The 27406-nt window shown below is 39.6% G+C and overlaps 2 protein-coding genes across 2 annotated transcripts in view; one reads left to right on the plus strand and one right to left on the minus strand.

Moving 5' to 3' along the window:
• Positions 1-19403, plus strand: part of NOC4L (nucleolar complex associated 4 homolog) — a 134706-nt gene extending 115303 nt beyond the window's left edge. The window contains exon 15 of the mRNA XM_085879898.1: positions 17127-19403. Coding sequence (XP_085736024.1) covers positions 17127-17240 — 114 coding nt within the window. The 3' untranslated portion in view covers positions 17241-19403. The remainder of the gene's footprint in view (positions 1-17126) is intronic.
• Positions 19404-19523: 120 nt separating this feature from the next.
• Positions 19524-27406, minus strand: part of LOC147028994 (autism susceptibility gene 2 protein homolog) — a 493807-nt gene continuing 485924 nt past the window's right edge. Inside the window, exons 16-17 of the mRNA XM_085879897.1 lie at positions 24976-26385; positions 19524-20637 (exon numbers count right to left, since the gene is read on the minus strand). Coding sequence (XP_085736023.1) covers positions 24987-26385 — 1399 coding nt within the window. The 3' untranslated portion in view covers positions 19524-20637; positions 24976-24986. The remainder of the gene's footprint in view (positions 20638-24975; positions 26386-27406) is intronic.

Consider the following 27406-nt stretch of genomic DNA (forward strand, 5'->3'; position numbering starts at 1 on the left):
GACGGAGGAAGAATTGGAGCATATAGGGGAATTAGAATATCATGATGAAGGAGTATTTCAACAACTGGAAGAGATGAATCACCCCCCTGCTTATATTGTGAATGCTCTTCAAAACAATGAATATTCAGCGGAATCAAAAACCAAAGCAGGACTCATTCCAACACAACAACCAGCAATATTTCATCTTGTTCAAGAAAATGTATTGATATTTAATGATTAATTAAGGTTCTTGGGGTCTGCTCAATCCCCTGTTAAACTAACTCTGAGATTAATGTTTCTTCTCACAAAAGATGGAAGACAAGCTTCAACTTTGAGGAATGAATCAAAGTATTTTGACAAACCATTGGATAAGGAAAATAATGATGATAGAGTATATATTGGTCTGCTGAACTCTGTTGATTATAGGGTTAGTCTTTCTGGTAAACGTAGCAAGAATGAGAAGGAGAAACACATTATTCAGACTTTAAGTATACTTGGTTCAGGTGTTAGTTTTCTTCCAAATGACCCATCGCAATTAGTTAATAGACTTATTGTTGTTAGGGAGTAAGAAGGCTGGAAATAACAATTGTTTTAATTAAGCATCAGCCATTTTAGACCAGTTGATGAACATGAAAATAATTAATAAATCTCAATATAAAGACATTTTATCTCATATTAAATAAGATGAGAAGCACAATCCTGAGTTTTAATTTCACAACAAGCGACCACACATCTTCATTCCCATACCCACTACAACTTGACCCAACAAAAGAATATGAGGCATCTTTATTGTCCATGGGAACTTATAATACTTTATTTAATATAACTGATAAAAATGACAAGTTTAGTTATAATCCGGGAAGTGGATACAAAACGGTAACAGTCTCACCCGGAGCATATGAGATTTCTCAAATATCTTCCGAAATTGCTCGTCTTATGAAAGAACAGGGTGATGAACCAAAAATATTGTTATAGACATTCATAAACAGACTTCAAAATCAACGCTTAAACTTTAAAATAACTACAAAGTTGATTTCACAATAGATAATTCATTTAGAGAGTTATTGGGTTTCTCCTCAAAAAAGATTGAAACTAATGGGACGTTTTACAGTGATAATGTCATTCAAATATCCTCAGGAATAAATTCGGTATTAATTCACTGTGATTTGATTGATGGTGTTTATAATGATGGAATAAAAACAAAGACAATATTTTCATTCAGCGCATACTCCACCTCAATTGGTTATAAATTCAATATGGAACCCAAAAATTTGGTTTATCTCCCTGTGTCAGGACAAACCATACACAGAGTAAATTTTAGGATAACCGAGCAAGATAATCGTATGATTTCTTTTAATGGAGAAGTTATATCCATCAGAATTCACCGACGTGAAGTTTTCCAATAAATAAATGCGATGGTTATTGTGAGGAAACACGAGTTGAGAAGATATAAAATAATTACAGGGGAAGGGATGTTCCTTTCCCCATACTACAAGGGTGAAGGTATGTATCTTGGTAGAGGATACTATAAACCTATGTGACAAAGGGGTGTCGGACATCAATTTAGAGGAGATGGGATAATTGATACTCTAATGGGTATCGGTTCAACTATTCTTAAACATAAAGACCTAATTGGTTCAACTGCTTCTGCTGTGGGAAATTTAGCAGGTGCTGTAAAGAGCATAAAAGATGCCCAAAAGGAATTTCATAAATTACAAGCAATTAACGAAATTAAAAAAGGTAAAACTCAGTTGTCTCCCCAAGAACGACAGAAAATAATTCAAGTACTTGGGTCAGGGTTTCAAAAGTTTTAACATCTTTTTTCCTAAATAAATACAAGTATGGAAGCAATTGATAGTATCTATGATTGGGATGATACCATTGTCATCTCAAACTCCACTAAAAAAAAAGATTACTTCAAGGTAAATGCAATAACTGGAACAGACTGGAATGCAAATGGTACAAAAAGTTTTGAAATAAATAATCAACAAACCTATTTGAATCTATCCGAAAGTTTCTTGTTGTGTAAATTTAAATTCACTAAGGCTGGAAATAACACAAACGCTACACTCGTAAATGATTTCTTCTGGAACATGTTTGATAGTGTTCGTTTGTACATTGGAACACAAGAAGTTGAAGCGGTTGATTATGTTCCTGCCGTATCTGAAATGATGAAATTTACACTATATATATTCAGCTATAGAATGGAAAAGGGGGCTGTCGAAGGTTTTATTCCTGATTTGTCAACGGGAACAACCACAGACCCTGGATATACTCAAAGGAAAGGAACGTATACTGATGATACAAAAGCAGTTAATAGTTTTACTGTGGCAGTTCCTCTTAAAGGTATATTTGGATTTTGTGATCATGATAAAGTTCTGTATGGTCTTAAAATTAGATTTCAACGACAAAGGAATGATAATGAAAATAGATTACTTTTTGGTGTTGGTCGTGCTTTTGGTGAGCAGAATAAATTTGTAATTGATGAAAAGAGTTGGTATATTCGTGAATATACTCCTAATCTTAAAACAGAAGAGATGTTGAATGGAAGACTTAACTCAAAGAAACCACTCAGTGTATCATACCTCAAAAGAAGATGTCAACACGTTAAACTAAACCAAACCACTTACTCGTGGAATTTGGGTGTTCTGGAAGGAAAGCCACGATATCTGTGGATCATTTTTTAAAAACCAGATGGTGATACTGCTCCTGATAAGAATAATGCATTGAGTGATGATGCTCAGGCAAAACAACTTCGTGTTTCTCGAGATGGAACATTTTATCCACGAGATAGATTGGAAATTAATTGGGAAAAAATGATTATGCTGAAGCATACAAGTCTTACCAAAAGGTGTGTGAAAGTAATGGAAATAAAGAACTTATTTTGGATATGACAGCATTTTAAAGTTTGTATACAATCTATGTATTTGACCTGAGTGCTCAAAAGGAAACTGTAAAGTCTAATCGAGTGGATACTTCCCTATACATTGAAAGAGGAGAGAGTGAAGAAGTTGATGCATATTGTTTGCTTTTGGAAGAAACAGAATTACAGATTAATACAGATAATGGTGTTATGATTAGTCTCACATAATTTTTTGTTAAATAAATGAGTGGCAAAGTACCGATATATGTTAATCAAATCAATCTTCATAAACTATCATCTTGTGTTCAAAATCAAAAGCCTTGTACGATTAACGTTAATACAATTCAGAGAAAAGGAGCAGTAAGAATTGATGTTTTGCTCACAAGAGAACAGGTTAAAATCTTGAACGATACTGAATCACTTAAAATTAAAATGACAAAACCAATGTTGAAAAAATATTCAACAAGAGAGACGAGTGGAGGATTTCTCCCATTTCTAATTCCTTTATTTGCTGGTTTAAGTGTGGTTGGAGCATTGATGGGTGGTATTTCAACAGCGGTGAAAAATGCCAACGAAAGGAAGGCTCAAACTCTGGGCTCAAAAAGAATTGGAAAGACATAACAAAGAGTTGGAGAAACAAATTAGTGGAAGTGGTGTAATTGTAGATTTTGCTGAAAAACTTGAAGGTCTGCCTGATAAAGCGAGATTGTTAGTTGGAGATATGCTTTCTTCTATCGCACAAGCAGGTGTAAAATTAACTAAAAGAGGTAATGGATTATATCTTTCTAATAAATAAGTGAGCATTTATGAGTGGTTTCAAGAATTTTGAAAGAATACAACATCAAATTTACAACTTGTTAAATATCGTAAGAAATTAAAAATTCATGTGGTTATTTGTATGAGAGATATGAGAGAACAAACGTGCCTAAACATACAAAGAATGTTATTATGAACTTAGAAGATAATAATGGGAACGGTTCTCATTGGGTTTGTATTTTTAATAGTCAAGACAAATATTATTTTGATAGTTTTGGTCTTCCACCACCTGTTGAAGTCATAAAATTCTTCCAGAATGGTGTTTATCAAACATTTCAAGTCCTAGAATTAAATTCCAAGTGTTGTGGTCAATTATGTCTATATGTGTTATTTCAACTCAACAAAAATAAATTTTTTTATGACATTTTTAATCTAATATAAATGACTTATGTTGGAAAAGATGGTTCTATCTTTGGTGTATCCCAAGAACTGGATATTGATTTATCAAATTATAACACAAAGGCACAGGCTGAATGACATAAATATAGTATAACAAAAAAATATTAATATGAAAATGCTTGTGAATTAAAAAATTATCCAAGCCCGACTGACGTGAATGACTTGGTCAGATTAAGCGATTTATCACTATATATATATATATATATATATATATATATATATATATATATATATATATATATATATATATATATATATATATATATATATATATCCTTAAATAAAACGGCCGTGTATTCCAAATATACAGAAGTGTTGATTTTATCTCCAGGTCATACAGAATTCACAGTTCGAATTAAAATAAATTTTTATAAAGAAGGGCGTATCGTTTGTATGAGAATAGAACAATGGGGGTATGATATGAATGATTTTGGGTATAATTGGTCATTTAAAATTGACCTAAAAGACCTGGAACAATTAAATCAGTCTCGTAAGGAAGAATATTATCGACGTGGTATAGAGAATGAGTTTTGTGGAGCAACGATTAGTAAACAACAAATAAAATAATTTAATAAGGGTAAATATAATAATGGTTTTGCCCTAGTTTACATCATGAAAACAGAAAAAAACAGGATTATATATAATAAGTATGGAAATACAAAATGATTTAACTATGGGAAGATGGGGAGGTGTTTCGTGTCATAATATTATTCTAACATATATTTCTAATACATAAATGACGGCAAGAAGGCTTCAAGAAAATTATCATTTCTATGTACATTGTCCAAGCATACCTTCAAGAAAAGGGTATTCGGTATTTTAATAAATATGTTCTACAACATAAGAATATGAGGTATTTTCAATAAAAGATTGGCATTATGCTGATGTTGATAAGCCAACAACTTTGGATTTAATTAGAATGTTAAATAATGAAAAAATTATAGTTAAGAAAACATAAGGCTCTTTTAGGATTTCAAAAGACATTTTATTGATTAGCCGTTGTCAAAAAAATTATTTTGGATACAGGAATAACAAGAAATTCCGATGAATATATGTATGATATTCTATGGGGTGTAAGCGATTCAAGGATAGTAAGGGACGAGGAAGACAAGGAGGAGAGAGAGATGGAGGAAAAAGAGAAGAGAGAGAAGGAGGAAAGATAGAAGAGAGAGAAGGAGGAGAGAGAGAAGAGAGAGAAGGAGGAGAGGGAGGAGAGGGAGGAAAGAGCGAGACTGAATAAATATGAAAATATGGAAACCAATGAGATTAAAAAAAGATTGGGGGTATTACAGAAAATAACAACCCACCAAGGAGGAAAACAAAGAATTAACAAGTCTATTTAATTTGCAATATTGTCGACAAGACTATTGTCATCGGTAAGATATTGACTTTGATTAATTTTTTCATTTATTTCTAAAATAAATGGAGGAGCTTGTAAAGACGTTTCTAAGGATTCTTTATGTTTTCAAAATTAAGATTCAAATGTGCATGTTGGAAACTAAAAAGGTTTTTGCACTCTGTAGGAATTTTTCTCATAAATAAATAAGTTATTGTCTCAAATGTAAAAAGAAAACTAATACTAAAAATATTTCATATTTTAAAAGTAAAAATAACAGGGTTATACAAAAAGGTACATGTTCGGTGTGTGATTCAAAAAAGTGTCAATTTATCTCCAAACACAAACGTGGAGGAGATATACGAAAGTTTTTATCAGGAAGTAAATTTACAACTATTGGAATACCAGGGGAATTACATCTACCAGGGTATTCTTTCTGTGGTCCAGGCACAAACTTAGATCAAAGATTAGATGAGGCAGACAATCCTAAATCATGGAGTAACCCCATCAATAGGGTTGATGAAGTGTGCATGAGACACGATATTGATTATGGGAATACCACAACTTTGTAAGAAAATCATGAAGCCGATAGAGAAATGTGGATAATTTGTCTCTGATACAAAATCCAACCTTGAGAGAAAAAGTTGATAGGTTGATCGTGAAGAAGATGATCAGTGCTAAATTGAAACTTGGACTTGGAATTCAAAAAACTTATAGGCTCTAATGATGTCATTAAGATTGAAGAGCAATTAGCTGATGAATTACATAAACCAATATTCACAAAGTTTCAGAGAAGGAAGGTTTATTCCAAGGAAGCTGATTATACAGTGGGGAGAACATGTATTTGATACACTGCCGATTTTGCAGGTTTTCCCACTTACAAAGCACGCAGACGTCTGTCTGTAATTTTTATCATAGGTACACTTCAACTGTGAAAGATGGAATCTAAAACAAAAATCCTGAAAATCACATTGTATGATTTTTAAATAATTAATTTGCATTTTATTGCAGGAAATAAGTATTTGATACATCAGAAAAACAGAACTTAATATTTGGTACAGAAACCTTTGTTTGCAATTACAGAGATCAGACGTTTCCTGTCGTTCTTAACCAGGTTTGCACAGACTGCAGCAGTGATCTTGGCCCACTGCTCAATACATATCTTCTCCAGATCCTTCAGGTTTCGGGTCTGTCGCTGGGCAACACAGACTTTCAGCTCCCTCCAAAGATTTTCTGTTGGATTCAGGTCTGGAGACTGGCTAGGCCACTCCAGGACCTTGAGATGCTTCTTAGGGAGCCACTCCTTAGTTGCCCTGGCTGTGTGTTTCGGGTCGTTGTCATGCTGGAAGACCCAGCCACGCCCCATCTTCAATGCTCTTGTTGAGGGAAGGAGGTTGTTGGCCAAGATCTCACGATACATGGCCCCATCCATCCTCCCCTCAATACGGTGCAGTCGTCCTGTCCCCTTTGCAGAAAAGCATCCCCAAAGAATGATGTTTCCACCTCCATGCTTCACGGTTGTTATGGTGTTCTTGGGGTTGTGCTCATCCTTCTTCTTCCTCCAAACATGGCGAGTGGAGTTTAAACCAAAAAGCTCTATTTTGGTCTCATCAGACCACATGACCTTCTCCCATTCCTCCTCTGAATCATCCAGATGGTCATTGGCAAACTTCAGACGGGCCTGGACATGCGCTGGCTTGAGCAGAGGGACCGTTCGTGCGCTGCAGGATTTTAATCCATGACGGCGTAGTGTGTTACTTCTGGTTTTCTTTGATACTGTGGTCCCAGCTCGCTTCAGGTCATTGACCAGGTCCTGCCATGTAGTTATGGGCTGATCCCTCACCTTTCTCATGATCATTGAGGCTCCACGAGGTGAGATCTTGCATGGAGCCCCAGACCGAGGGAGATTGACTGTGATCTTGAACTTCTTCCATTTTCTAATAATTGCGCCAACAGTTGTTGCCTTCTCACCAAGCTGCTTGCCTATTGTCCTGTAGCCCATCCCAGCCTTGTGCAAGTCTACAATTTTGTCCCTGATGTCCTTAGACAGCTTTCTGGTCTTGCCCATTGTGGAGAGGTTGGAGTCTGATTGATTCAGTGTGGACAGCTGTCTTTTATGCAGATAACGAGTTCAAACAGGTGCAGTTAATACAGGTAATGATTGGAGAATGGGAGTGCTTCTTAACCACAAAACGAACAGTTCTGTGAGAGCTGGAATTCTTACTGGTTGGTAGGTGATCAAATACTTATTTCATGCAATAAAATGCAAATTAATTATTTAAAAATCATACAATGTGATTTTCAGGATTTTTGTTTTAGATTCCATCTTTCACAGTTGAAGTGTACCAATGATAAAAATTACAGACCTCTACATGCTTTGTAAGTGGGAAAACCTGCAAAATCGGCAGTGTGTCAAATACTTGTTCTCCCCACTGTATCTGGTCCGCTGATTTGATTGAACGCAATAATGATGAGGGGTACAAGTATGCTTTAACCGTTATTGATTTGAGGAGTAGATACGCATGGGTTGTCCCTTTAAAAAACAAAACAGGAAATACTCTTATGTTAGGCTTTCAACACATATCTAATAAAAGTAAGAGACAACCTAAAAAATTGTGGACTGATGAGGGTGGAGAGTTTTATAACAAGTCATTTATGAATTTTCTAAAAAAATAACAGTATTACATTATACAGTACCTTTAATGAAGAAAAGGCCGTTGTTGTTGAACGTTTTAATCCTACCTTAAAAGAGAGACTATATAAAAAATTCACAGAACTCGGTTCACAACAATGGTCATCTTTTATTCAGGATATTGTGGATAAGTATAATGACACGATTCACACGGCACACAAATATGAAACCATCAGAAACATTTACAAAATTAAAATATGAAAAAGAGATTAATGTCAGAAAACCTCAGTTCAAAGTTGGTGATATCGTAAGAATATATTGGTGGAAATCACATTTTGAAAAAGGTTATACTAAACAATGGACGAACGAACTTTTTAAAATTGTTGATGTAATAGATACAGTTCCTTGGACTTATAAGATACAGTATATGATTTAGAAGGGGAAGAGATTTTAGGTTCATCTGATTCACAGGAATTACAAGACAAAAATAAATTGAAATTTTTTTTACTCCACCCCTTTTTGACTCCGCCCACACAAGTTCCACCCACGCAAACCCCACCCACATAAACCCCACCCACACAAACCCCACCCCACACAAACACCACCCCACCCACGCTCCACACAAACCCCACTCCACACAAGCTCCACGCACAAACCCCACTCCACACAAGCTCTACCCACATTCATCATATTCACATAATTAGTGATTAGTCAAGTAGTTAATGAGTTCCCCACACACAACATGTTTATTCAATTAAAAAAATTGTCCACCAATCCATACAAGGTCCACCTGCACATTCACCCATCCACCCATCTATTCACCCATCCACATCAAACCTCATCCACATAAACCTCATCCACATAAACCCTGCCCACAGAAGTCCCCAACCACATAAACCCCTCCCATATAAACCCCTCCCACAAAAGCCCCACCCACACAAGCCCCACCCACACAAGCCCCACCTACAAAAGCCCCTCCCATATAAACCCCACCCACAGAAGTCCCCACCCACACAAGTCCCTCTCATATAAACCCCTCCCACAAAATCCCCTTCCACACAAGCCCCACCCACACAACCCCCCCTCATCCCCTCTTTGTCCCCCCACCTTTGACCCACCACCTCCCTCATCCCACTCCCCACCCTTCCCCACACACACGGGGAGGGGAGGGGGTGGGATGAGGGGGTGCTGTATCGTTGGGGTGGCGCACCTAACCCCCCCTCCCCCCCCCCCCCCCCCCCCTAAATCTCCTTGATTCGCTTTTTGTAGTTAAGAATCAGATAATTGTAAGGAAAGCATTTATAATTGTTCAACATTGATAATATTAAATATTCAGTTGTAAAAACATGATATTTCCAAGCAGTCTGCTTCAGATGTCTTGAGTGCCGGGTTAGATTCCTGCAGACGATTAACTTGTGCACTTGGTTCATCCAGACTAGTGTCTAAACTGAAAAGTAAAAAATAATGTGTTAAAACTCAGGAGACATATTGACAGGCAGAGACAGATATAGAAATGAACACAGAGACAAGCAGATATACATACACTCACACATGCACGTGTACGTGTGTGTTTCTCACCTTGAAGTCGAATCTTTCAAGATTATAGGAGATAACAGCAATGTCTTCCAGTCGGTAATGATTTCTCTCATTTCTCCCCGGAAAATCTGAATCTCTTGTACAAAATCAGACATCTGTGCCCAGACATCGTGTAATTCGGATAATTCATTTTCAACATCGGCGATCAACGATATTGTTATTGGAGACAATCTGTTGAAAAAAACAATATTTATTAGTCATACAGTGATTTAATTAATAATCAGTTGCTTCACTGTGATTCTCAGAGGAAGAACACAAACAAACTTGCCGATATTGTAATGGATTCTCTTCTTCTTCAGACGAAAGATAGTTCATGTTTCAATCGTTTCTCAATAGGACAAGATGAGAAAAATTATAAAGCTTTCAGACAAAGTTTACGACTGACGGCTCGTTTATAAAACTACTTTGAGGAAGTGAAATTACATAATCTTGGAATTTTTTCAGGGCATGTCCACACGGGGAAATGATGTTTTCCGGCAAGACAGCTTAGCTTGGGAAATGCGTGGGCGATACATTCTCAAGCACTTACCCATTTTTAACACAAAATGAAAATGCTTTGAATGATTTTTGATCAAACTTACGTTTATTAGCCTGTTAGTGTTCTGATTTAAAATCTAACCACGAGGCCTTGTCTCTCACAGAATACTTCCTCATCTTCATGGCACGAACTGAAAACACTTAAAAAACTTCCCCATTCGTTGGTTCACCTTTGAGTGGAGTAAGAGTCAGAGGGGGAGAGAAAATCATTCTCCTCTTTTTATCCTAATGGGTTTCGAGTCAGAGAGGTTCTCCCTATTAATTTGTATGAGGTTTTTTTTTGTTCTAATGGGTCTCGAGTCAGAAAGCTTCCCCTATTAATTTGTATGAGGTTTTTTGTCTTAATGGGTCTTGAGTCAGAAAGCTTCCCCTATTAATTTGTATGAGGTTTTTTTTGTCCTAATGGGTCTCGAGTCAGAGAGCTCTCCCTATACATTTGTATGGCAGAAAAGGGGTATCTTAAAAAAATATAAAGATTCAAAAGTTTTATTTTTAAATATTTTAGATGGGGATTATTGTGCAAAGAAAATTAAACTATTGAAGGAATTTGAGAATGAACAAAATCTTTATAGGTTCAATGAGTGAGCTAAACAATATGCATTGGTTATTTGAAAAAGAGTGTCCCTCGGCTTACATGTTTCAGATATTTCTTTAGAATCACCTTTAACAAATCACATTACTACTTTACTACTTGAACAAATCTTTATCTTATTGCATTGGTTATTTGAAAAGAGTGCCCCTAGGTTAAAAGGTGAGACAAATAAATATACCTTGGGATAAAAAGGGGGTTTACTTTTTAGGGAGAAAAAAAATGAATCGCTGAAAATCCCCCATTCACTTACATGGGGAAAAGTGAGCCAGAATCAGTATATTCACCCTACTCAGGTTAACCCCCCGACCCACTTGTGTGGTGTTGGGCAGTTTATACCGCCAACCTCCCGGGACGGCCGAGCGGTTCCTTATTAAGAGGAGGCAGACACGTTGATCGACGGAAATTTCAACACCTGCTCGATGGGCATGGTGGAGGGCAATGGTGGACGGTGGAGGATCACTGCACCAGACAGCACAAGGGGATTTATCCGTGAACCCCACTACAAATGGACGAATACAATATCTTCAAAATAAACACATTTACTGCACATACACAAATATTTACAAAGACGATAATGTAAAAGCAAATAATGAAACTAATAAATAAATAATTCCTACGGTCGAGGCCTCGCACACGGACACAAATACAGACAAAGGGGTGACCAAAATGAAAAGAAAACCCCTCCCCTTTTTAAGTACACTGGTACTCAGCTTGGGCCAGAGTTGATCCTCGTCAAACCCAGAATGGAGGCGCCTCCATCAGCACGTGCACACGCAGGCGAAATGGTGCCGTCACTTCTCTCAGGGCAGGGCAGACGTATGCCAGGCAATCCACAAGCAGCTTTTTTCACACAAAGGCTACAAATGTGCCAGCCTTCCTCTCCTTCCAGAGGTGCCACCTGCCTCGTGCGTTCTTCACACCGACGTCGTGTGTGTGTGCTCCACCAAACTCCCGTCCTTTCCAGACGGAAGCCTTCCACAACCCCCCCGTGCAGTGCGCCAGCCTCTCCCGTCTCTGATAACTTCCCTCTCCTTCTGTGCTCTATATCCTCCGCCTCCAGGGTGTGTCCTGTTTGCCCCCAAACCTTCTACTGTTTGTTGTCGTTTCAGGGATGTGTTTCCCAGCTTTACTGCCTGGCTTGTTATATAAAAAAACATAGGGAAAAATCACAGAGGGCAATTACATACTGGGGAGCTTATTTTTTTTACTCCCAAGGCTAATTAACACCGCACCACCCCTCGCGTGGTGACACGTAACACTTAAGCTCATAGATTCCCTAACTTAATTCCATCGAGATGCCTCTACTCGTCTTCGGACCAAGCAACTCTACACAATGCTAAACTTCCTTATTAAATCCTTACATCTACCCGCACAACTGTAACAATAAGAAACGAAACACTGTTATTGTTAAAGGAGGTTACATGTCAGGAATACCTGCAAAAAACATGCACAAATCTAAATTCACTAGTTGTAAAAGTAACCAGGTCAGCACTTGGTTGAAGCACCTTTTTCAGCAATGACTGCTACGAGTATTTCTGGGTCGGTCTTCACCAGATTTACATAGTGAGATGGTGAAATCCTTACCCATTCTTCATGTGAAAACTCTAGTTCTGCCAAGTTTGATGGGGATTGTTGATGAACTGCAATCTACAAGTCTCGCCATAAATGTTCAATTGGGTTCAAGTCAGGACTTTGACTGGACCACTCAATAATATTTATTCCTTGCAAAGTCGAAGTTTTTTCAAACACAGTATATTGATCAGTCGATTTTGTTGTTGGGTAGTCGATCGAGTCGAAAAAACAAATCAAAAAAAAATTTTAACATTTTTTTTTACCCTTATTATCAGTATTTCCGTCGATACGTTTGTTGGGTAGTCGATCTAGTCAAAAAATAATTAAAAAAAAAACTTTTTTTTGAGATTTGTTCTACCCTTATTATCAGTATTTAAAATGGCGATTTCGATGAAACTTGGTTGGTAGGTTCATACCATGACCTAGTTGTGTGCAAATGAGAACCGTTGCTATGGACACCACCGTTGCCAACAACGGGACTTTGAAATTTTTGAAAAATCATAAAAAAATTATTTTTTCGAAAATCAAAAATCAGGCCACGAGCGACTGTGGGAAGTACATTCAGCCATATTGTCAAAAATTTCCAGCCGGATCCTATGAAAACTGTCGGAGAAGATAGACTTTGAATGAGCCCTGGTTGAAAACAATAAAAAACGACGTTCGTTATATCTCAGAGACTATGAGACAGATATACATGAAACTGGTGTGGTAGGTTCATGGTATGTCCTCGTTATGTGTGAGAAAGAACCGTTGCCATGGACCCCTCCGTTGCCTAGTAACGGCCGAAAAACCTCTAAATGTCGGGGTATTTTAAAGAAATAATCTGCAGCATTAAACCTTGAAGCTAGAATCATGAATTTTCTTGTGCTTCATCCTCAGGTCATTCCACATCGAACAAGCCCATCGCGTCAGGTTCTATTGGGTAGTCGACTTCCCATGTCCTCCTACCGGCTTGTTATGTCTGTCTGTCGGTTTATCGCCTGCAGGTCACAATTTGAAACCGATCATCATGAAACTTTACCAAGTTGTCGAGGTAGTCTCAACTGAGAAGCCTATTGATTTTGAGGACAAAAGTCAAAGGTCATCTTGGGGTCAAATCTCTAAAAGCATTTTTCATCTGATTGACTTGAACTTTGAACAAGATTTGCTTATTGCGTCACTGGATTGGGAAACCATCTATTTTTGAGGTTAAAAAGTCAAAGGTCAAACTTCTAAAATCATCAATTTCAATTTGAAAAATAATCAATTTTCATCCGATTGACCTGAGTTTTTATTACGATTGTGAATTTTAATCTTGATGAAATGGACAATGTGATGTATCCATGATGACCTTTGGAGAGGGGGGGGGTGCACTTTGCAAGTATTGTGCTCTGCATGACGTCTTTTTCTTATTTTCTTATTACTCAGCCACTTCGTTAAGGCTTTGGCTTTGTGCTTCGGATCATTGTCTTTCTGAAATGTGAATCTCCTACCCAGTTTCATTTTCATGGCTGACTCAAGCAGGTTTTCATCAAGGTTTCTTCTGTACTTTGCACCGTCCATTGTCCCTTCTATCCTGACAAGCTTGCGAGTCCCTGCTGATGAAAATCAGCCCCATAACATGATGCTACATCCACCATGCTTGACAGTACTGATGGTGTTGACTGGGTGATGTGTCGTGTTAGCTTGCAACAGATGTAATTCTTTGAATTTAGACCAAAAAGTTCAATGTTTGTCTCGTTTGACCACAAAAACTTTCTCCACATGCCTGCAGTATCATTAAAGGAACAGGTTTTGGGTCGCTGATGACTTCGCGTGATTCGAAGGTTGTAATCACATTAATAATAATCGTTGGGCAATTATTTTCTTACATTTGAAACTCCAAATATGCTAAAATTAACTTTAAAGTCAAAACTTTTGTCAGTGAACGAAAAGCAGACCGGAATTTACCGAAGATGCTATGACGTCACATTCTCCGAAAACTTCGTGAACATTCGGAAACAGCATGTGAACAATGGCGAGATGTGAATCAAAGAGTGATTTCAGTGGCGATGAAATTGAGTGTTTTCATTCTGATATTGCCGAGGACGAGTCGGAGGATGATGGGAATTTATACTATGGAGTTTCTGGCCCTGAGCCATATAAATTTGAACCACTTGCAAGTGCAAGAAAACGGCCTATTTCATGTACAAGTGGGAGGACTGCCTGCCCGGCAGTTCACACTGACAGACTCCACCAGACAGATTGGTTTGTAGATTTTCATTTTCTTATTCGATGCATAAAATAATGTAAAGTTTGATTTGTCTGTGACTTGATATAATAATTTTTAACCCTTGAGTCACTCAAGAGTCAGAAATAGAAAGAATCAATAATGGCCCCAAATATATTATACACTGTAGCCTTGGCGTTGAAGTCTTTCTGACAGCTGAGCTTGATCCCAGCGAAAGTGAACAGTTAGAACAAACCCCAACTTTCAAGAGACTGTTGTGGCATATAAATACCAAAACATGTTTAGCCTCATTGGGAAATATTATACCAAATTTAGAAAAAAAGGTGGAAAATTGATCAATTTTTTACAATTGAAAGGAAATAGCGCAATTTGTTGATGCTGTTAAAAAAAGTAATTTAATCAACAATAAGTTGATTTGTTGAGAGATTTTTTCATGCTTGTGTTTTTCAGAAAGTTTATTTATGTGTTTTTCCATATACTCTTTAAGAATACATTTCAAGGTTTTTCTCACTTAAACTCAACAATTGATTCTGTGACAGAGCAGTATCTGGAGAACTTGTCAACCAACAACTCATATTAACAGAGTGGTGATCAGATGTGTTTATGCCTTCGTAATCCTCGGCTGTGAAATGGTCACCACAAATGACAAGTCTATCCAAAGGGTCCTCTTTACCCGTTTTCTTTGGGGGGAAATTCGCCCGTTTTGTTTGTACAAATCTTATCCACTGCCGGCGAATGTTTGATTTCTTCGGGAATCAGTGGGAGCGATTACCCGTTTTCCAGCCATTTTCGCAAAACATGACGACACACGTACGAGGCACGATGTACAAATATCCAAATAACTTTGTTCTACAACAATTCAAAATTTTTAAAAAGGATAATATAGACAGTTGCAAGCTCAAAAAAGCGAAAGAACGGCTCGCTGAACTGGACACTTCTTCAATGAGCGAGTGAGCGTCCGCTTTGTTTTGGAGAACGTGACGTCAACATCCATATATGGCACGCGGCTGTTTTTTTTCAACAGCCTCGAGAAATAACAACTTCGGAGTTAAATTTCATTAATTTTCCCAATAGTTAGGCAACCACATTAGTTTGCATTAAACTATTTAATGCACATATAATCATATTGATAAATTTTCAGAACATGTTTTGTGACCCACAACCAGCTCTTTAAGATGCATTTTCGCAAACTCCATACAAGCTTTTGGATATCTTTTTCAGTAATGGATTCTTTCTTATCACCTGTCCATGGAGACCAATTTTGTGACAGGAACGGGATATTGTTGGTTGATGAACACTGACCCCCATCTCGGACATAGAGCCTTTCAGATCTTTCAAAGTCATTGTTGGATTTACAGTGACATCGTGAACCAGTTTCCTGTTTGCCCAGCTGCTGAGTTGGGATGGGCGACCTGATCTGGGTAGAGTCTGTGTGGTATGATACGTCTTCCACTTCTTACTGATGGATTTCATCACACTCAAAGGGATAATGAGTAACTTCAAAATCTTCTTATAACCCTCCCCTGAAGAGTGTTTCTCCACCACTCTATGTCTGACTTCTTTGGAAAGCTCCTTGGTCTTCATCTTTGCCTTGTTGATGGACCAAGTGAGTTGAACCTTAAACCTCCTCAGATAAGTGGGGGAGTTTAATATTTAAACCACTGATTACATACAGGTGAAACCTATTACACTTGTTTTGTAACCTTTCAAACAAAGCATTTGCTCCTGATGTGATTTAAGGTTATTTATGCAACTGAGAATCAGATTTTCTCTATTAATCTAACTTATTCACATCTTAAATCTGCATTTTTAGCTTTATCGCTTTGAATTAGTTGGTAAAAAGTCTGCATATTAAGTTTCATTTGAAAGCATCATGAAATAAGCTCAGGTAGCATCAAAATGTGAAAACTTTATGGGGTGGTGAATACTTTTGTAGACCACTGTATGTATAAAAATTGCCTCTTCCATGTTAAGCACATGAGATCACCGCTTCAAATGAGAGCAAATGTTTTTTTTTGCAAAAAAGAAAGAAAAGAGCACCACCTTTACAGATTATTCTCTTGTCTGATGTACCCTACTCTGTCACAGAGCATCGGTGCTGCCGAAGCAATTTCTTAGCAAAAGTTATACTGGCTGGTTTGCCATCCCTCTCCCAGCAGGAGTCAGTGTAGGAATTTGGTATTTGTTCATGCTGTCGGTGATATAGCTCGCCTAGTTTTCGCGAATAACACTGTGGGATCTTTAACATCCACCAACTAATGCCGGCAGACGAGACACCCAGTTTAACGTCTGTCCGTCCGAGGGCCGTCACATACATTGACGAAATACCCTGATTGTGAAACACCGGGACGACAATTTATAGCTGGATCGGGATTCAAACACACGCTAGACAGCTTAGATAGAGGCGAGTGTGCGTACCTCCAGGCCATCCTTCCCTTTTTGATAAAGGTCGGTATAAAGTATGAATGAATGTTGGCTTTTTGTCTGTGGAGCCTCCTTCCTAAATACATTGATGTACCATTAGGATTGATGTGCCCTGTTTGTAGTTTAGTTTTAATGCTCTAAGAATGCTTGCACTCCCCCATCCCACCACAGCTGTTTGAGCGGGAATTTAAGAAAACTCTAAGACACGTTCCTTTGGAGTTCCTTTCGCCTTCTGGTCTGCTGAATAAAAAAGACGACATGCTGGCTCTGTACTGGACTCTCTAATGATACCCCATTGCGTATCGCATGATTTATTTCACCTTCATGCTGCGCCTGCAAAGAGGGTGGAGAACCCCTCCGTTTTTATTTCTTCATTGTGCAGTACATCTTGTAACCGATGCCTACGAAGGGTCATTGAACACTATTTCCCTCAGTTTTGGCGATTCGTGCCGTCATTATGCGCTTGAGGGGAATATGTTTGTGTGAAGACCCACGAGTTTAATGTTTATAAATACGAGTGAACCCTGCAATTTCCGGTGCAGAATGATTTTTTTTGTTTGTTTGTTTTCTTTTCCCTGTAGAATTGGATAACAAGCAGAGAAACGTAATACTCGTGGAATGGGAATTGAAATTTCACGATCGCTTGAAGGCCGATTCGTTTGAAATATGCCATGACTTATTTTGCAAACATGTGGACACTCGTAGATGGAGCAACCTATACACTTGTTTGTAGATGCAAGAAGGCATGATCCATGATGCTATTTTGACTGTTCATTAAGCCTGGTGTTGGCTTAGTGGCTCGGACGGTTGGCTTAGGATCCTAGGGTCCTGAGTTCAAGCCCCGTTGGCTGCTGAATTAACACCAGGTGTGATTGACTCAGCCCGTCATCCTTCCGAGGTCGGCAAAATGAGTACCATTGTACTGGTAAAGGGGCACAGCATCAGTGAAGAGGTGGAGGGGAAAAGAGAGACGGGGAGTGAGGAGGGGGGAAGGAAAGACAGTGTTAGGTGAGAGGAAGGGAAGGCAGACGTGTGGTGGAGCATTAATTTCTTCCCCCCATCCAAAACCATCATCTTTTCTACCCCTGTTAGTCCACCACAAACCCACCTCCTTCAAACTCTCTGCTTTCTTTCCTGAAAGTCCCTGTAGTGTACATCTTGTTGGATGGGACAGTTGATTAAAAGTGCACACAAAACTGAGATATTTCTTGCTTTGTAACAAAACTGGCTTAAAATAATTTTCAAGAAATTCAGTTCTGTATTTTAAATTATTCATTTACACTTCGTTTTCGATTCTCGACCTATGTTCACAATAAGCTTCATCTTCTTCTTCACAACATACGTTGTAGTTGTAGTTTTTGTTTTTTTGGTGGTAGCTGTTTTTCACCAGACATAAGTATGTCAAATGCAGACCTCATGGGTCTGACATCTTGTGTGTCGTGGTGACCACATGTGCACTAAGTGAACAAAACGAACACCAAACGTCTGCACGGCAGCCATGACTTCTGTCAAAGACGGGAATGTCAATCCAGGGTCCATTTTCTGACTTTGAACACCATTGATGTCTATATAATACATATATAACGTCTATGTCTCATTTATTTTTACTTGCCTTTGTTGTACAGGCTTTGAAATTGAATGGGGAGAAAGAAAATACACACCCATGATCTTTTCTATCATCATTAACCCTACCCAGGCCCACCCTCTTTTCGTGGGATTGGCAGGATGGCTAAGGGGTATGCAAACCTGCCTCCGAGCTGTCTTACCTGGGTTTGAATCTCGGCCCAGCTATAAGCTCTCATTCTGGTGTTTCATAGGCAGCGTGATTCATCAATTTGTGTGCCATTCTTCAGGTGGATGTTAAATATGGCGTCCCATCTTCCAGCATCAATTGGTCGACATTAGATACCATGCTGCCCTTTGCAAAGAGTAGACGAGCTATCACCGGCACCCTGAACAAATTCCAAATTCCTGACCGAATCTATTGAGGGCATTGCTGCAGTGGCAGCCATGCCCTCGCCAATCACACGACCCCACTGCCTTGTGGCTGCACAAGAAAGAAGAACTTTAATCCAAAGGAAATTTCTGTCCTGGTTTGGGTGGCTGTAGTGGGTGCTACCTCACTTAAATGAGGGCAAAGCCAGGTGATCCCATCTGCATTTTACTTGTAGATGTTTAATATCCCATAATTTCTCAGAGTAGGCCATTGTTTGCTGGCACATTGGTTAAATTCCGATTGAGAAGTCACCAGGCTCAGAGCATCTGCTCAAAGCCTGGGATGTCGCCGGTTCAAACCCTGATCGAATCATACCAAAACTGAAAATGGTACATGCTGCTTCTTTGCTTCATGGTCAATCATGTCATGCTTCATGTGCCAGTATAGGTTGGATGACCAGCTTTACATCACCTTTAAATGCAAAAGTTTGATGAAAGAGTTGTCCTAATAAATAAATAAAAAATGAATCGGCTGCTGGGGCCAGTCCAACGGCCTCAGTGTCTGGTTGTCGTGAGAAAGTGAGGTCACATTGAATGTTGGACAAAATGTTAAATCAAAAGCAAATAAACCAATCACCTTGATCACGTTTTATTTACAACACAACCTTCACTTCAAGTTTTATAGTATAGTACAATGAAAAATAAAATAAAATAAAACTGCACATGTATTATTGAACATTTACAATCTAGCTTTGCGTGCTTTCGTGGAAACACAAAAGCAACAGAACAAAAAGGAACCTTTACAGCATTTGTATATCAAAATGGTGTGTTTTCCCCCGTTCCACGAATACAACCGCCCGCTTCTCCACACAAGGCTCGTCCATACAAAACGTATTAAAGGTTCATACGCAGGAGGGTCTCTCGTCAATGGCTCAAGAAGGAAGAGTCTGAGACCGTGATCCTGTTTATAGGTAACCACTGCTCGAAATAATGGATTGTTTACAGCAATGGGATTCTCGTTCAACAAGTGGGGCATGTGCGACGGCTCATCATAAGTTAACTTTTACTGAACGCCAGATGCGGTATGAACCAGTGAAGGTGCAAATTCATCGAGAAGTGGGCTCAAATTTTAAACGTTTCCTCATTTGCTCCGTCATACAACAGCAGGTCCACCTGCAGTCGTTAAATAGAGAGACCCAGAGAAGAAACCTAACCAAGTCTGTATCCAAACGAAATTTGCATAGGTGTGTTGTTACAGTATACCAATTATTATAAATGCTGTGTAGTTTGATCGCTCCATGGCAATGACGAAAAGCGCAGGCAAACACAAACAAACACAATAAAATGCTTATGTACAAATTCATACAAATCAAACCCACTTTTCACAGAAATACATTTATATTCTGTAAGGGAATACAATCCATTTTCTTTCGTCATAGGCAAGCTTCTGGCTGTACATTTTTTTTGTAAAGGTTTAAATAGTCTTGTCGCTTGTGTGTAAGGCTTTCTAGGTCATTATTGGGTTTTTGTTGTCAACATCAAGCAGATTCATTGCAAAAAAGAACTTTGTACAAATGCCTTCTTCCCTTGTTAATGCACCATCTCGACATGATGCTCGTGCGATTAAGCCTTGATGCGGGTGACACGACCCTCCGCTGCGGCACAGCCCGTAAATGCACCACAAGCACCGTGTTTTGAGGAATCTTGTTGAGTTTGCACCGTAACGTGTCCCTGAAAGCGTTGGCTGCTGTACAGAATGAAACACACGTGTGAAGCCAAGATTCGGAATCGACAGTTTATCAAGAAGCTCTTCCCCCAACCGCTCCCCTCTCCCTTTACCATCACCACCACCACCCCTACTCCTACCCTTCCTCACCCCAAACACTGTGCGCGCGTGCGCACACGCACACGCACACGCACGCACGCACGCACGCACGCACACGCACGCACACGCACACGCACAAACACACACACACACACACACACACACACACACACACACACACACACACACACACACACACATCTGCCAATCCCTCACAGAGCGATTTTCGACAAATATATATTTTAAGTTATCACAATACCCATCTTTCCTCTTTTCCACCATGATGTTCAAAGGAAGAATACCAGTTGGTAAAACTAGAACTTGAATTTTCCTCAAAATATGCAATTTTCAGTCTATGGAAAATATCATACGAGATAATGCCTCGAGTCCATCTACAGGGGACACATAAAAAAAAACAAGCTCGAATGAGCGAAGATCCTCGTCCTCTTAATGATGATGTCATAAAAACGAATATGACGTCATTGTGATGTCTCAGGTTTGCGATAAATTATCTGTGCTAATTCCCGGCTTGATTCCCGCAAACAAAATTCAAACAGCTTTCCTCGTTTCGGAGATAATGGTGTAGGCGATTTCCATTAGTGGCGATATTATGGCGTCAACTTTTTTTTAGGAATAATTTCCAAAATCGGAGATGGTTACTGCTTGCGCGTGGGCTTTCTGCATACACAGGTACATGGCAAGTTTCACGAAGATCTGATGAAAACTCTGGGTTGTGAAACAAAAAATGTCAAAAAATAGGAATGACGTCATAAAAATTGATATGACGTCATATTGATGTATCATATGTGCGGTAATTCATCTCTGCTAATGCCCTGTTTGATTCCCGCAAACAGAATTCAAAAAGCTTGCCTAATTTCGGAGATAATTTTTTAGGCCATTTCCATTAGCGGAGATATTTTGATGTCAAACTTTTTTTTTAGGAGGAATTTTCAAAATCGGAGATGGTTACTGTCTGCGCAGGGAATTTTTACATATATACACCAACTTTCAGAGAGTTTCGATGAAAACTGTAGGCTAGGGTGGTTCACAATATAATCGTATAAGTAAAAGTTTTCCAAATTTTGCCAGATCGCATTTTGCCTTGTTCCTATTGACATTTTGAACATCTGTACCAAAAATTGAGCCAATAGGACATCAGTAAAGGGTGGCACACTTTTTCACAATTTTTATTGCTCGACCTAAGCTCTATGGACAGTTGCGGAACTTACTGAGTAATTGCTAACATCATGTCCCAAGCTCTTTGCTGTCACTATGAAGGATGCAGCAGCCTGACGATTGGATAGACCCTCTCTGTCCCATGTTGTTGTCAATGAAGCAACAAGTACTTCAGATGAGCCTCGCTTCTTTAATCCTGCATGTGAGATATGGCTGGGCTTGGCAGGCGTTGCCCTGTAAGCGAACTCTTCGTCTGAACCATCTTCAGAGGCTGTTGATGAATCTTGTCCAACTTCTTCCCTCAATCGAGATAGCGTGTGAGTACCTCGGATACACTTCTGTTTTGCCATTGTTTCTGCACTGTGTTCAGCTCTTGCGTTTCTCTCAGCTTCTCTTGCCCTCTTTCTCTTATCCTTCCCTTGCTGAACCTTGTCTACACATCCAAAAGAGCATGATATCCGGTCTTCTCTTTGGCGCCTTAGAAATTCTTTGTCTTCTTCGGGGATCTTCAGGTCGAATATGTTTGCTGCAGCAATATCGAAGAGGTCCTGAAGATCCCCTAGCCAAGTTTCATGACGTAAAAGAGCTCCATCCATCTCTCTGTTTTTCTCTTTTATTAGTTTCTTGTACTCCGCATACAGCTTCTTGATCTTTTTTCGAAGATTGGCATCCGTCATTGTCGGTAAATTGGCTCTCTCCCATATCTTCTTTACTTCATCCATTGTTGCTGTTGTGGCCTTTGATAATGCCTTCCCCTCTTCAATATGATAGAGGAGGTGGAGTAGCACTTGCTCCTTTGAGGGAAGGCGAGCTCCTAAAATGGAAGGTAGAGGGGGCTTCTCGAGCAAGTTACATTTCTTTCTTGATGCCATTATTCCTAAAAATAGAAAAAAACGTCAACATTGTGAAAAAGTGTGCCACCCCTAAATGTGCAGCAATTGACTCCATTTTTGGTACATATGCTTACAATGCCAATTGGAACAAGACAAAAAGCGATCTGGCAAAATTTTGTGAAAATCAATTTTGTGAAACACCCTACTGTAGGCTGTGAAACAAAAAAGTCCACAAGAACAACAATGTGAGTAAGACAGAGATCCTCCACGAGGATCTAAAAAATGAACGAAGAACCTTTTTTCATGGGGTTAATAAATGCAAGTGTGATTACACGATGCTTAAAAGTTTCCCAATTTTAAACAAGAAAAAGAGCGATCAGAGATTGCAGACCCTCACCAGGACTTGTTTGTGTAGTTTTGTATGGTGTTTGTGCACTGGTGTGTTGAATAATTAATAAGAGATAATTATAACTGCTACTTTATAACTGCTGGCAGTGATGACCGGGATGACGTCCCGCTTTGATCGGACACCTGACCCTGATCCATGACGTTTTTTATTATTATTATTCAATGGAATTCAGAATGGGATTAAAATAAATTCAAATCAAATGGAAGACCAAATAGGAACAGTCCTGCATCGGAGTAATCAGAAGGAACACAAACAAGCAAAAATAAAAGATTAAGTCATCAGAAGGAACCTGGATAGGATTCGGGTTTCATCCGCTACTTCACAACCCTCAAACGCATCCAGGCGCAGCCAAGTGAGCCTCATTCAAAAAATAACTAGCAACCGTTGAAGACAAAGTCTTCGATATCCCCCGCCATAGTAAATGAGGACAAGTAGCAAAAGGCACCAGTTCAATTTATTATTGATGTGTGTACCAAATTTTATAAAGAAATAGTTAATACTTTTGCAACTATGCTCTGGAAACAAAGGTTAACCTCACTTATTTCTTAATACCCAACTTGTTTCCATGGAAAGTGACAGAATTTTTTTAGGGGGAAATCTCTAAATATCAAAAGGCACCAGTTCACTACTTGCTTGATATGTGTACCAAATTTCGTAAATATATCTTTAGGGGATTTGTAGTTAAGCTCCGGAAACAAAATGTGACGGACGGATGGTCTATATCCCCCGCCCGTGTCTATATCCCCCGCCAACTTCGTTGGTTGGCGGGGGGATAATAAAAATAATAATAATAATAATAATAATCAAAAATATTAAAAACCCAGATCAAAAAATTAAATAATTCTGGCTGCCAGACCATGGTTCCGATCAAGTTGAAATTTAAAACATGTATCCCCCAATCTTACTCGATTACAATTGTGATGTTTCATGTCAATTGATTAAGCTTTTCCAGAGAAAACATTATTTAATATTTTCTTGAATCCAATATGGCTGCCAAACCATGCATCATCAATTATTCCTTAACAACCCTGGACACACATTCCTTAGTGAACATTTGTTGAAGTTTCCCCTCAATCTATCCAGCCGTTCTGGAGAAGATTTTTTATACGTTTGAGAGTAAATCAAATATGGCTGCCAAATCACATGACCATTGATGTCATATGTGTGAACCTTTTGTTCCTCATGGATGGGCGGTCATATGTGTAAAGTTTTGCCTTGATCTGTCCAGCCATTTCGGAGAAGAATATTTTTGAAGGTTTAAAAAAAAAACAATCTGGCTGCCGAATCGCGTGACCGATGACGTCATCAAACATTTTTGTGGACTATTTTATCCCTAGATGACCCTCAAAAGGTTTCATACTGATCAGATGTAGTGTTCTACATATGTAATTATGACGTCATAACTAAGGCACCTATGAGGTTATTAAAAAAAAATCACACTCATTCCCTATGAGGAGTACTTGCTACGTGCCAAGTTTCAATTTTTTCCTTGGTGCGGTTTCAGAAATAGAGGTCCAAAGTTTTTCCATTTTTCCAGCATGACTGCCGCAACACATAACCCATGACGTCATAATTATCATTCCAACATTCTCCAGGCGTAACTACTCCAATGGTGAAAATTTCACTCTCAATCTGACAAGTGGTTGGGGAGAAAAACAGAAAGTTCTGTTTGGCCAAGCAAACAAACTGACGGACCCAAATGCAATACCCTTGCCTAAGGAGAGGGTAAATATATCTTTTCATGCAAGATCCTTCAGCTGCATCATGAAATTCAATACTCAGGTCCTGTTTATTGGACTGACGGAAGCAAATGAATGGTGAAAAAAAAAAAAAAAAACTTACCGTCTGAGCTACTACCGTGCTTCAACCTCCCGACCACCACGTGGAGTTCCCACTTGCTCCTGCCCCTCTGCGCCAGGTGCCAAAGGATTGAGTGGCATGGCATGTCTCAGTGTTGAATCGTGTGAAATGAGTGGAGGTGGTCCACCAAGTGAGAGTGCTCCAGGGGGAGTCTTGGCAACCAAGCTATTGTGCTGTTGTGAGAACCCCATGTGAGGATTGAGAAGCCGTGGGTTGGGTAACCCTGGGAATTGTGCTGGGTGGAGAGTCATGGGAGTGAGGCCTGGATGCAGGCCTTGCTCATGGAGCAACCCTGTGGTGGAGCCACTGTTGGCAACTGGGTGTCCTATGGCAGTAAGCAGTCGAGAGCGCTCCAGCTCCAAGGACTGCAGGCGCTCCCTCTCAGAGGAGTCATGAAGCTCTCGCTCACGGTAATTCCGTGTCTGTGCCGCCTCGTACATCCCAGGCATAGTTACATAGCGCTGAAGCATGTAGTCCCGTGCCAGTATTTCTTTACGCTGGACCTCAAGGGTAGAGTAGGAGTCTCTGTAGTGTGTACGAATGGCATCCCAGTGAGCATAGCGGTCTCGTGCCAACTGTGGCAGTGTCATATAAGCGGCACTAACTGCCGGCGCAACCATGCGCCCACGATCCAGACCCACCAACCCATTCAGCCCCAGTGGGTAAATGTCTAGACCTGGTGGCAGTGAGCCAGTGTGAATAGATGGAGACCGGTGGCTGGGTTCAGGTAGGCGAGTAGTGAGCTGGTGCTGTCCGATACCTGAACGTTGCAGCATCACCTCAGCCTCTTCCTTGTATTCTTCCTTTATTCGCACATCCGATGGCTGCCGCGTGGGTTCATGGGTGGGAATTTCACCATGTCTCTCAGCATCACGGAGCTGTCTGCTTTCTTCTGGACTTAACAAACGAGGAAATGGTGAGTTACCCTTGTTCTCTGCTGAACTCTCCACCACTGGATTTTCCACGTTTGGCCTGTGGCTAAGTATAGCACTCCCTACTTTGATCTGAGGCTCAGGGACACATCTCCTCTCCCCACGGTCTGCTTGCTCTTCATCATCCCCTGCCTGGTCCCGGTTACACTTGCTAAAGTTGTCAGAGAGTGACCGACTATCCGAGCTAGATGCCTTCCCAGGGAAAGGACACTCACGTTCATCATTATTCCTTTCTGGAAAAATCGTTGTTGCATTGGTCGGTTCTTTGTCCCGTTCTAAGCCATCAGCCATAGCTCTCTCCAGCAAACGTTCACCTGCAGGCCTCTCCGGAACTCGCTCGCGTGATGCCGAGAGTGGACGCTCGAGTTCCAACAAGTTTGTCCCAACAGGTTGACTGGTAACAGAAGGCTGGATGTTCGTGCAAATAGCAGGGGAACGTTGTGGCTTACTAATTTCAGACCTAGCAGTGAGGACAAAGCAGGGTGGGAAAAGCAACACTTTTACATTAGATACAAATGTATTAAGTTATACCCTTTTTCAATATAGCTACATCCATCATGAGTCAAGAGTATATCTATTGGAAACCCACCAAAAGCTTCAGATGCATAACCATTCCATAATGGAAATGTCCTGTCTGAAGGGGAATCAGCTGTTGAGGATTGATTTCGATTAAGGCAGAAGTGGTGTTTAAATATCACTTATAAGTTTGATTTTACAGGTATGTGTGTATATGCGTGTTTGGTTGAGCAATTTCCATTTAATATAGATGAATTATCCGAACAGAGAAGGAATTTTTTCTTATACCATCAAAACTGGACAGTTTAATGTGACACACACACACACATACACATATCAGATTAATTTCTTTTCGAACCAGCAATTTTGGACAAAGTTCAGTTGGAGAAGTCATGTCTGAAGCACAGGTGGGCACATTCTCTCATACACATCACAAGGTGGAACAGGTGCGTTTGTAGTTTGCGTTCAAGGACTGCTGCGCAATCATACAGAACTACATCACCGAGTAGTTTGCATTTAGATCTTCCAAAATTGCGGTGGCTTGTGTTATCCTATCCCCTTGCTGCCACACAGCAAGAATGTGCATGGATGTTAACCAGTTGTCTGTCAAGTGAGCAAATCAGTAACCCCCCTGGAAACATAAATAGCTTTCATCTTTGACTTATAGTGTTATTGCGAGTGATCTGGTGAGTGTAAGACGAAAAACTTCGACAATGTCCTTTTCAGCAAAAGTTAAATTTTGTAGTCCCGAGTATGTATGCATGTATGTATGTATGTATGTAGGTATATGTGCATATGTGCCTGGTGTGGGCTGAATGGTTAGGGTGGTGGGCTTGGGATCATGGGATCCTGAGTTCATATCCACCTCGGCTGTTGAATTAATACCAGGTGGGGTTGATTCTGCCTGTCATCCTTCCGAGATCGGCAAAATGAGTGCCAGTTTGCTGGTACACTGTGTCGGAGTG

This window comes from Eptatretus burgeri, chromosome 4 (assembly GCF_056783735.1).
Source record: "Eptatretus burgeri isolate ZD-2024b chromosome 4, Ebu_testis_v1, whole genome shotgun sequence".
Taxonomy (NCBI): domain Eukaryota; kingdom Metazoa; phylum Chordata; class Myxini; order Myxiniformes; family Myxinidae; genus Eptatretus; species Eptatretus burgeri.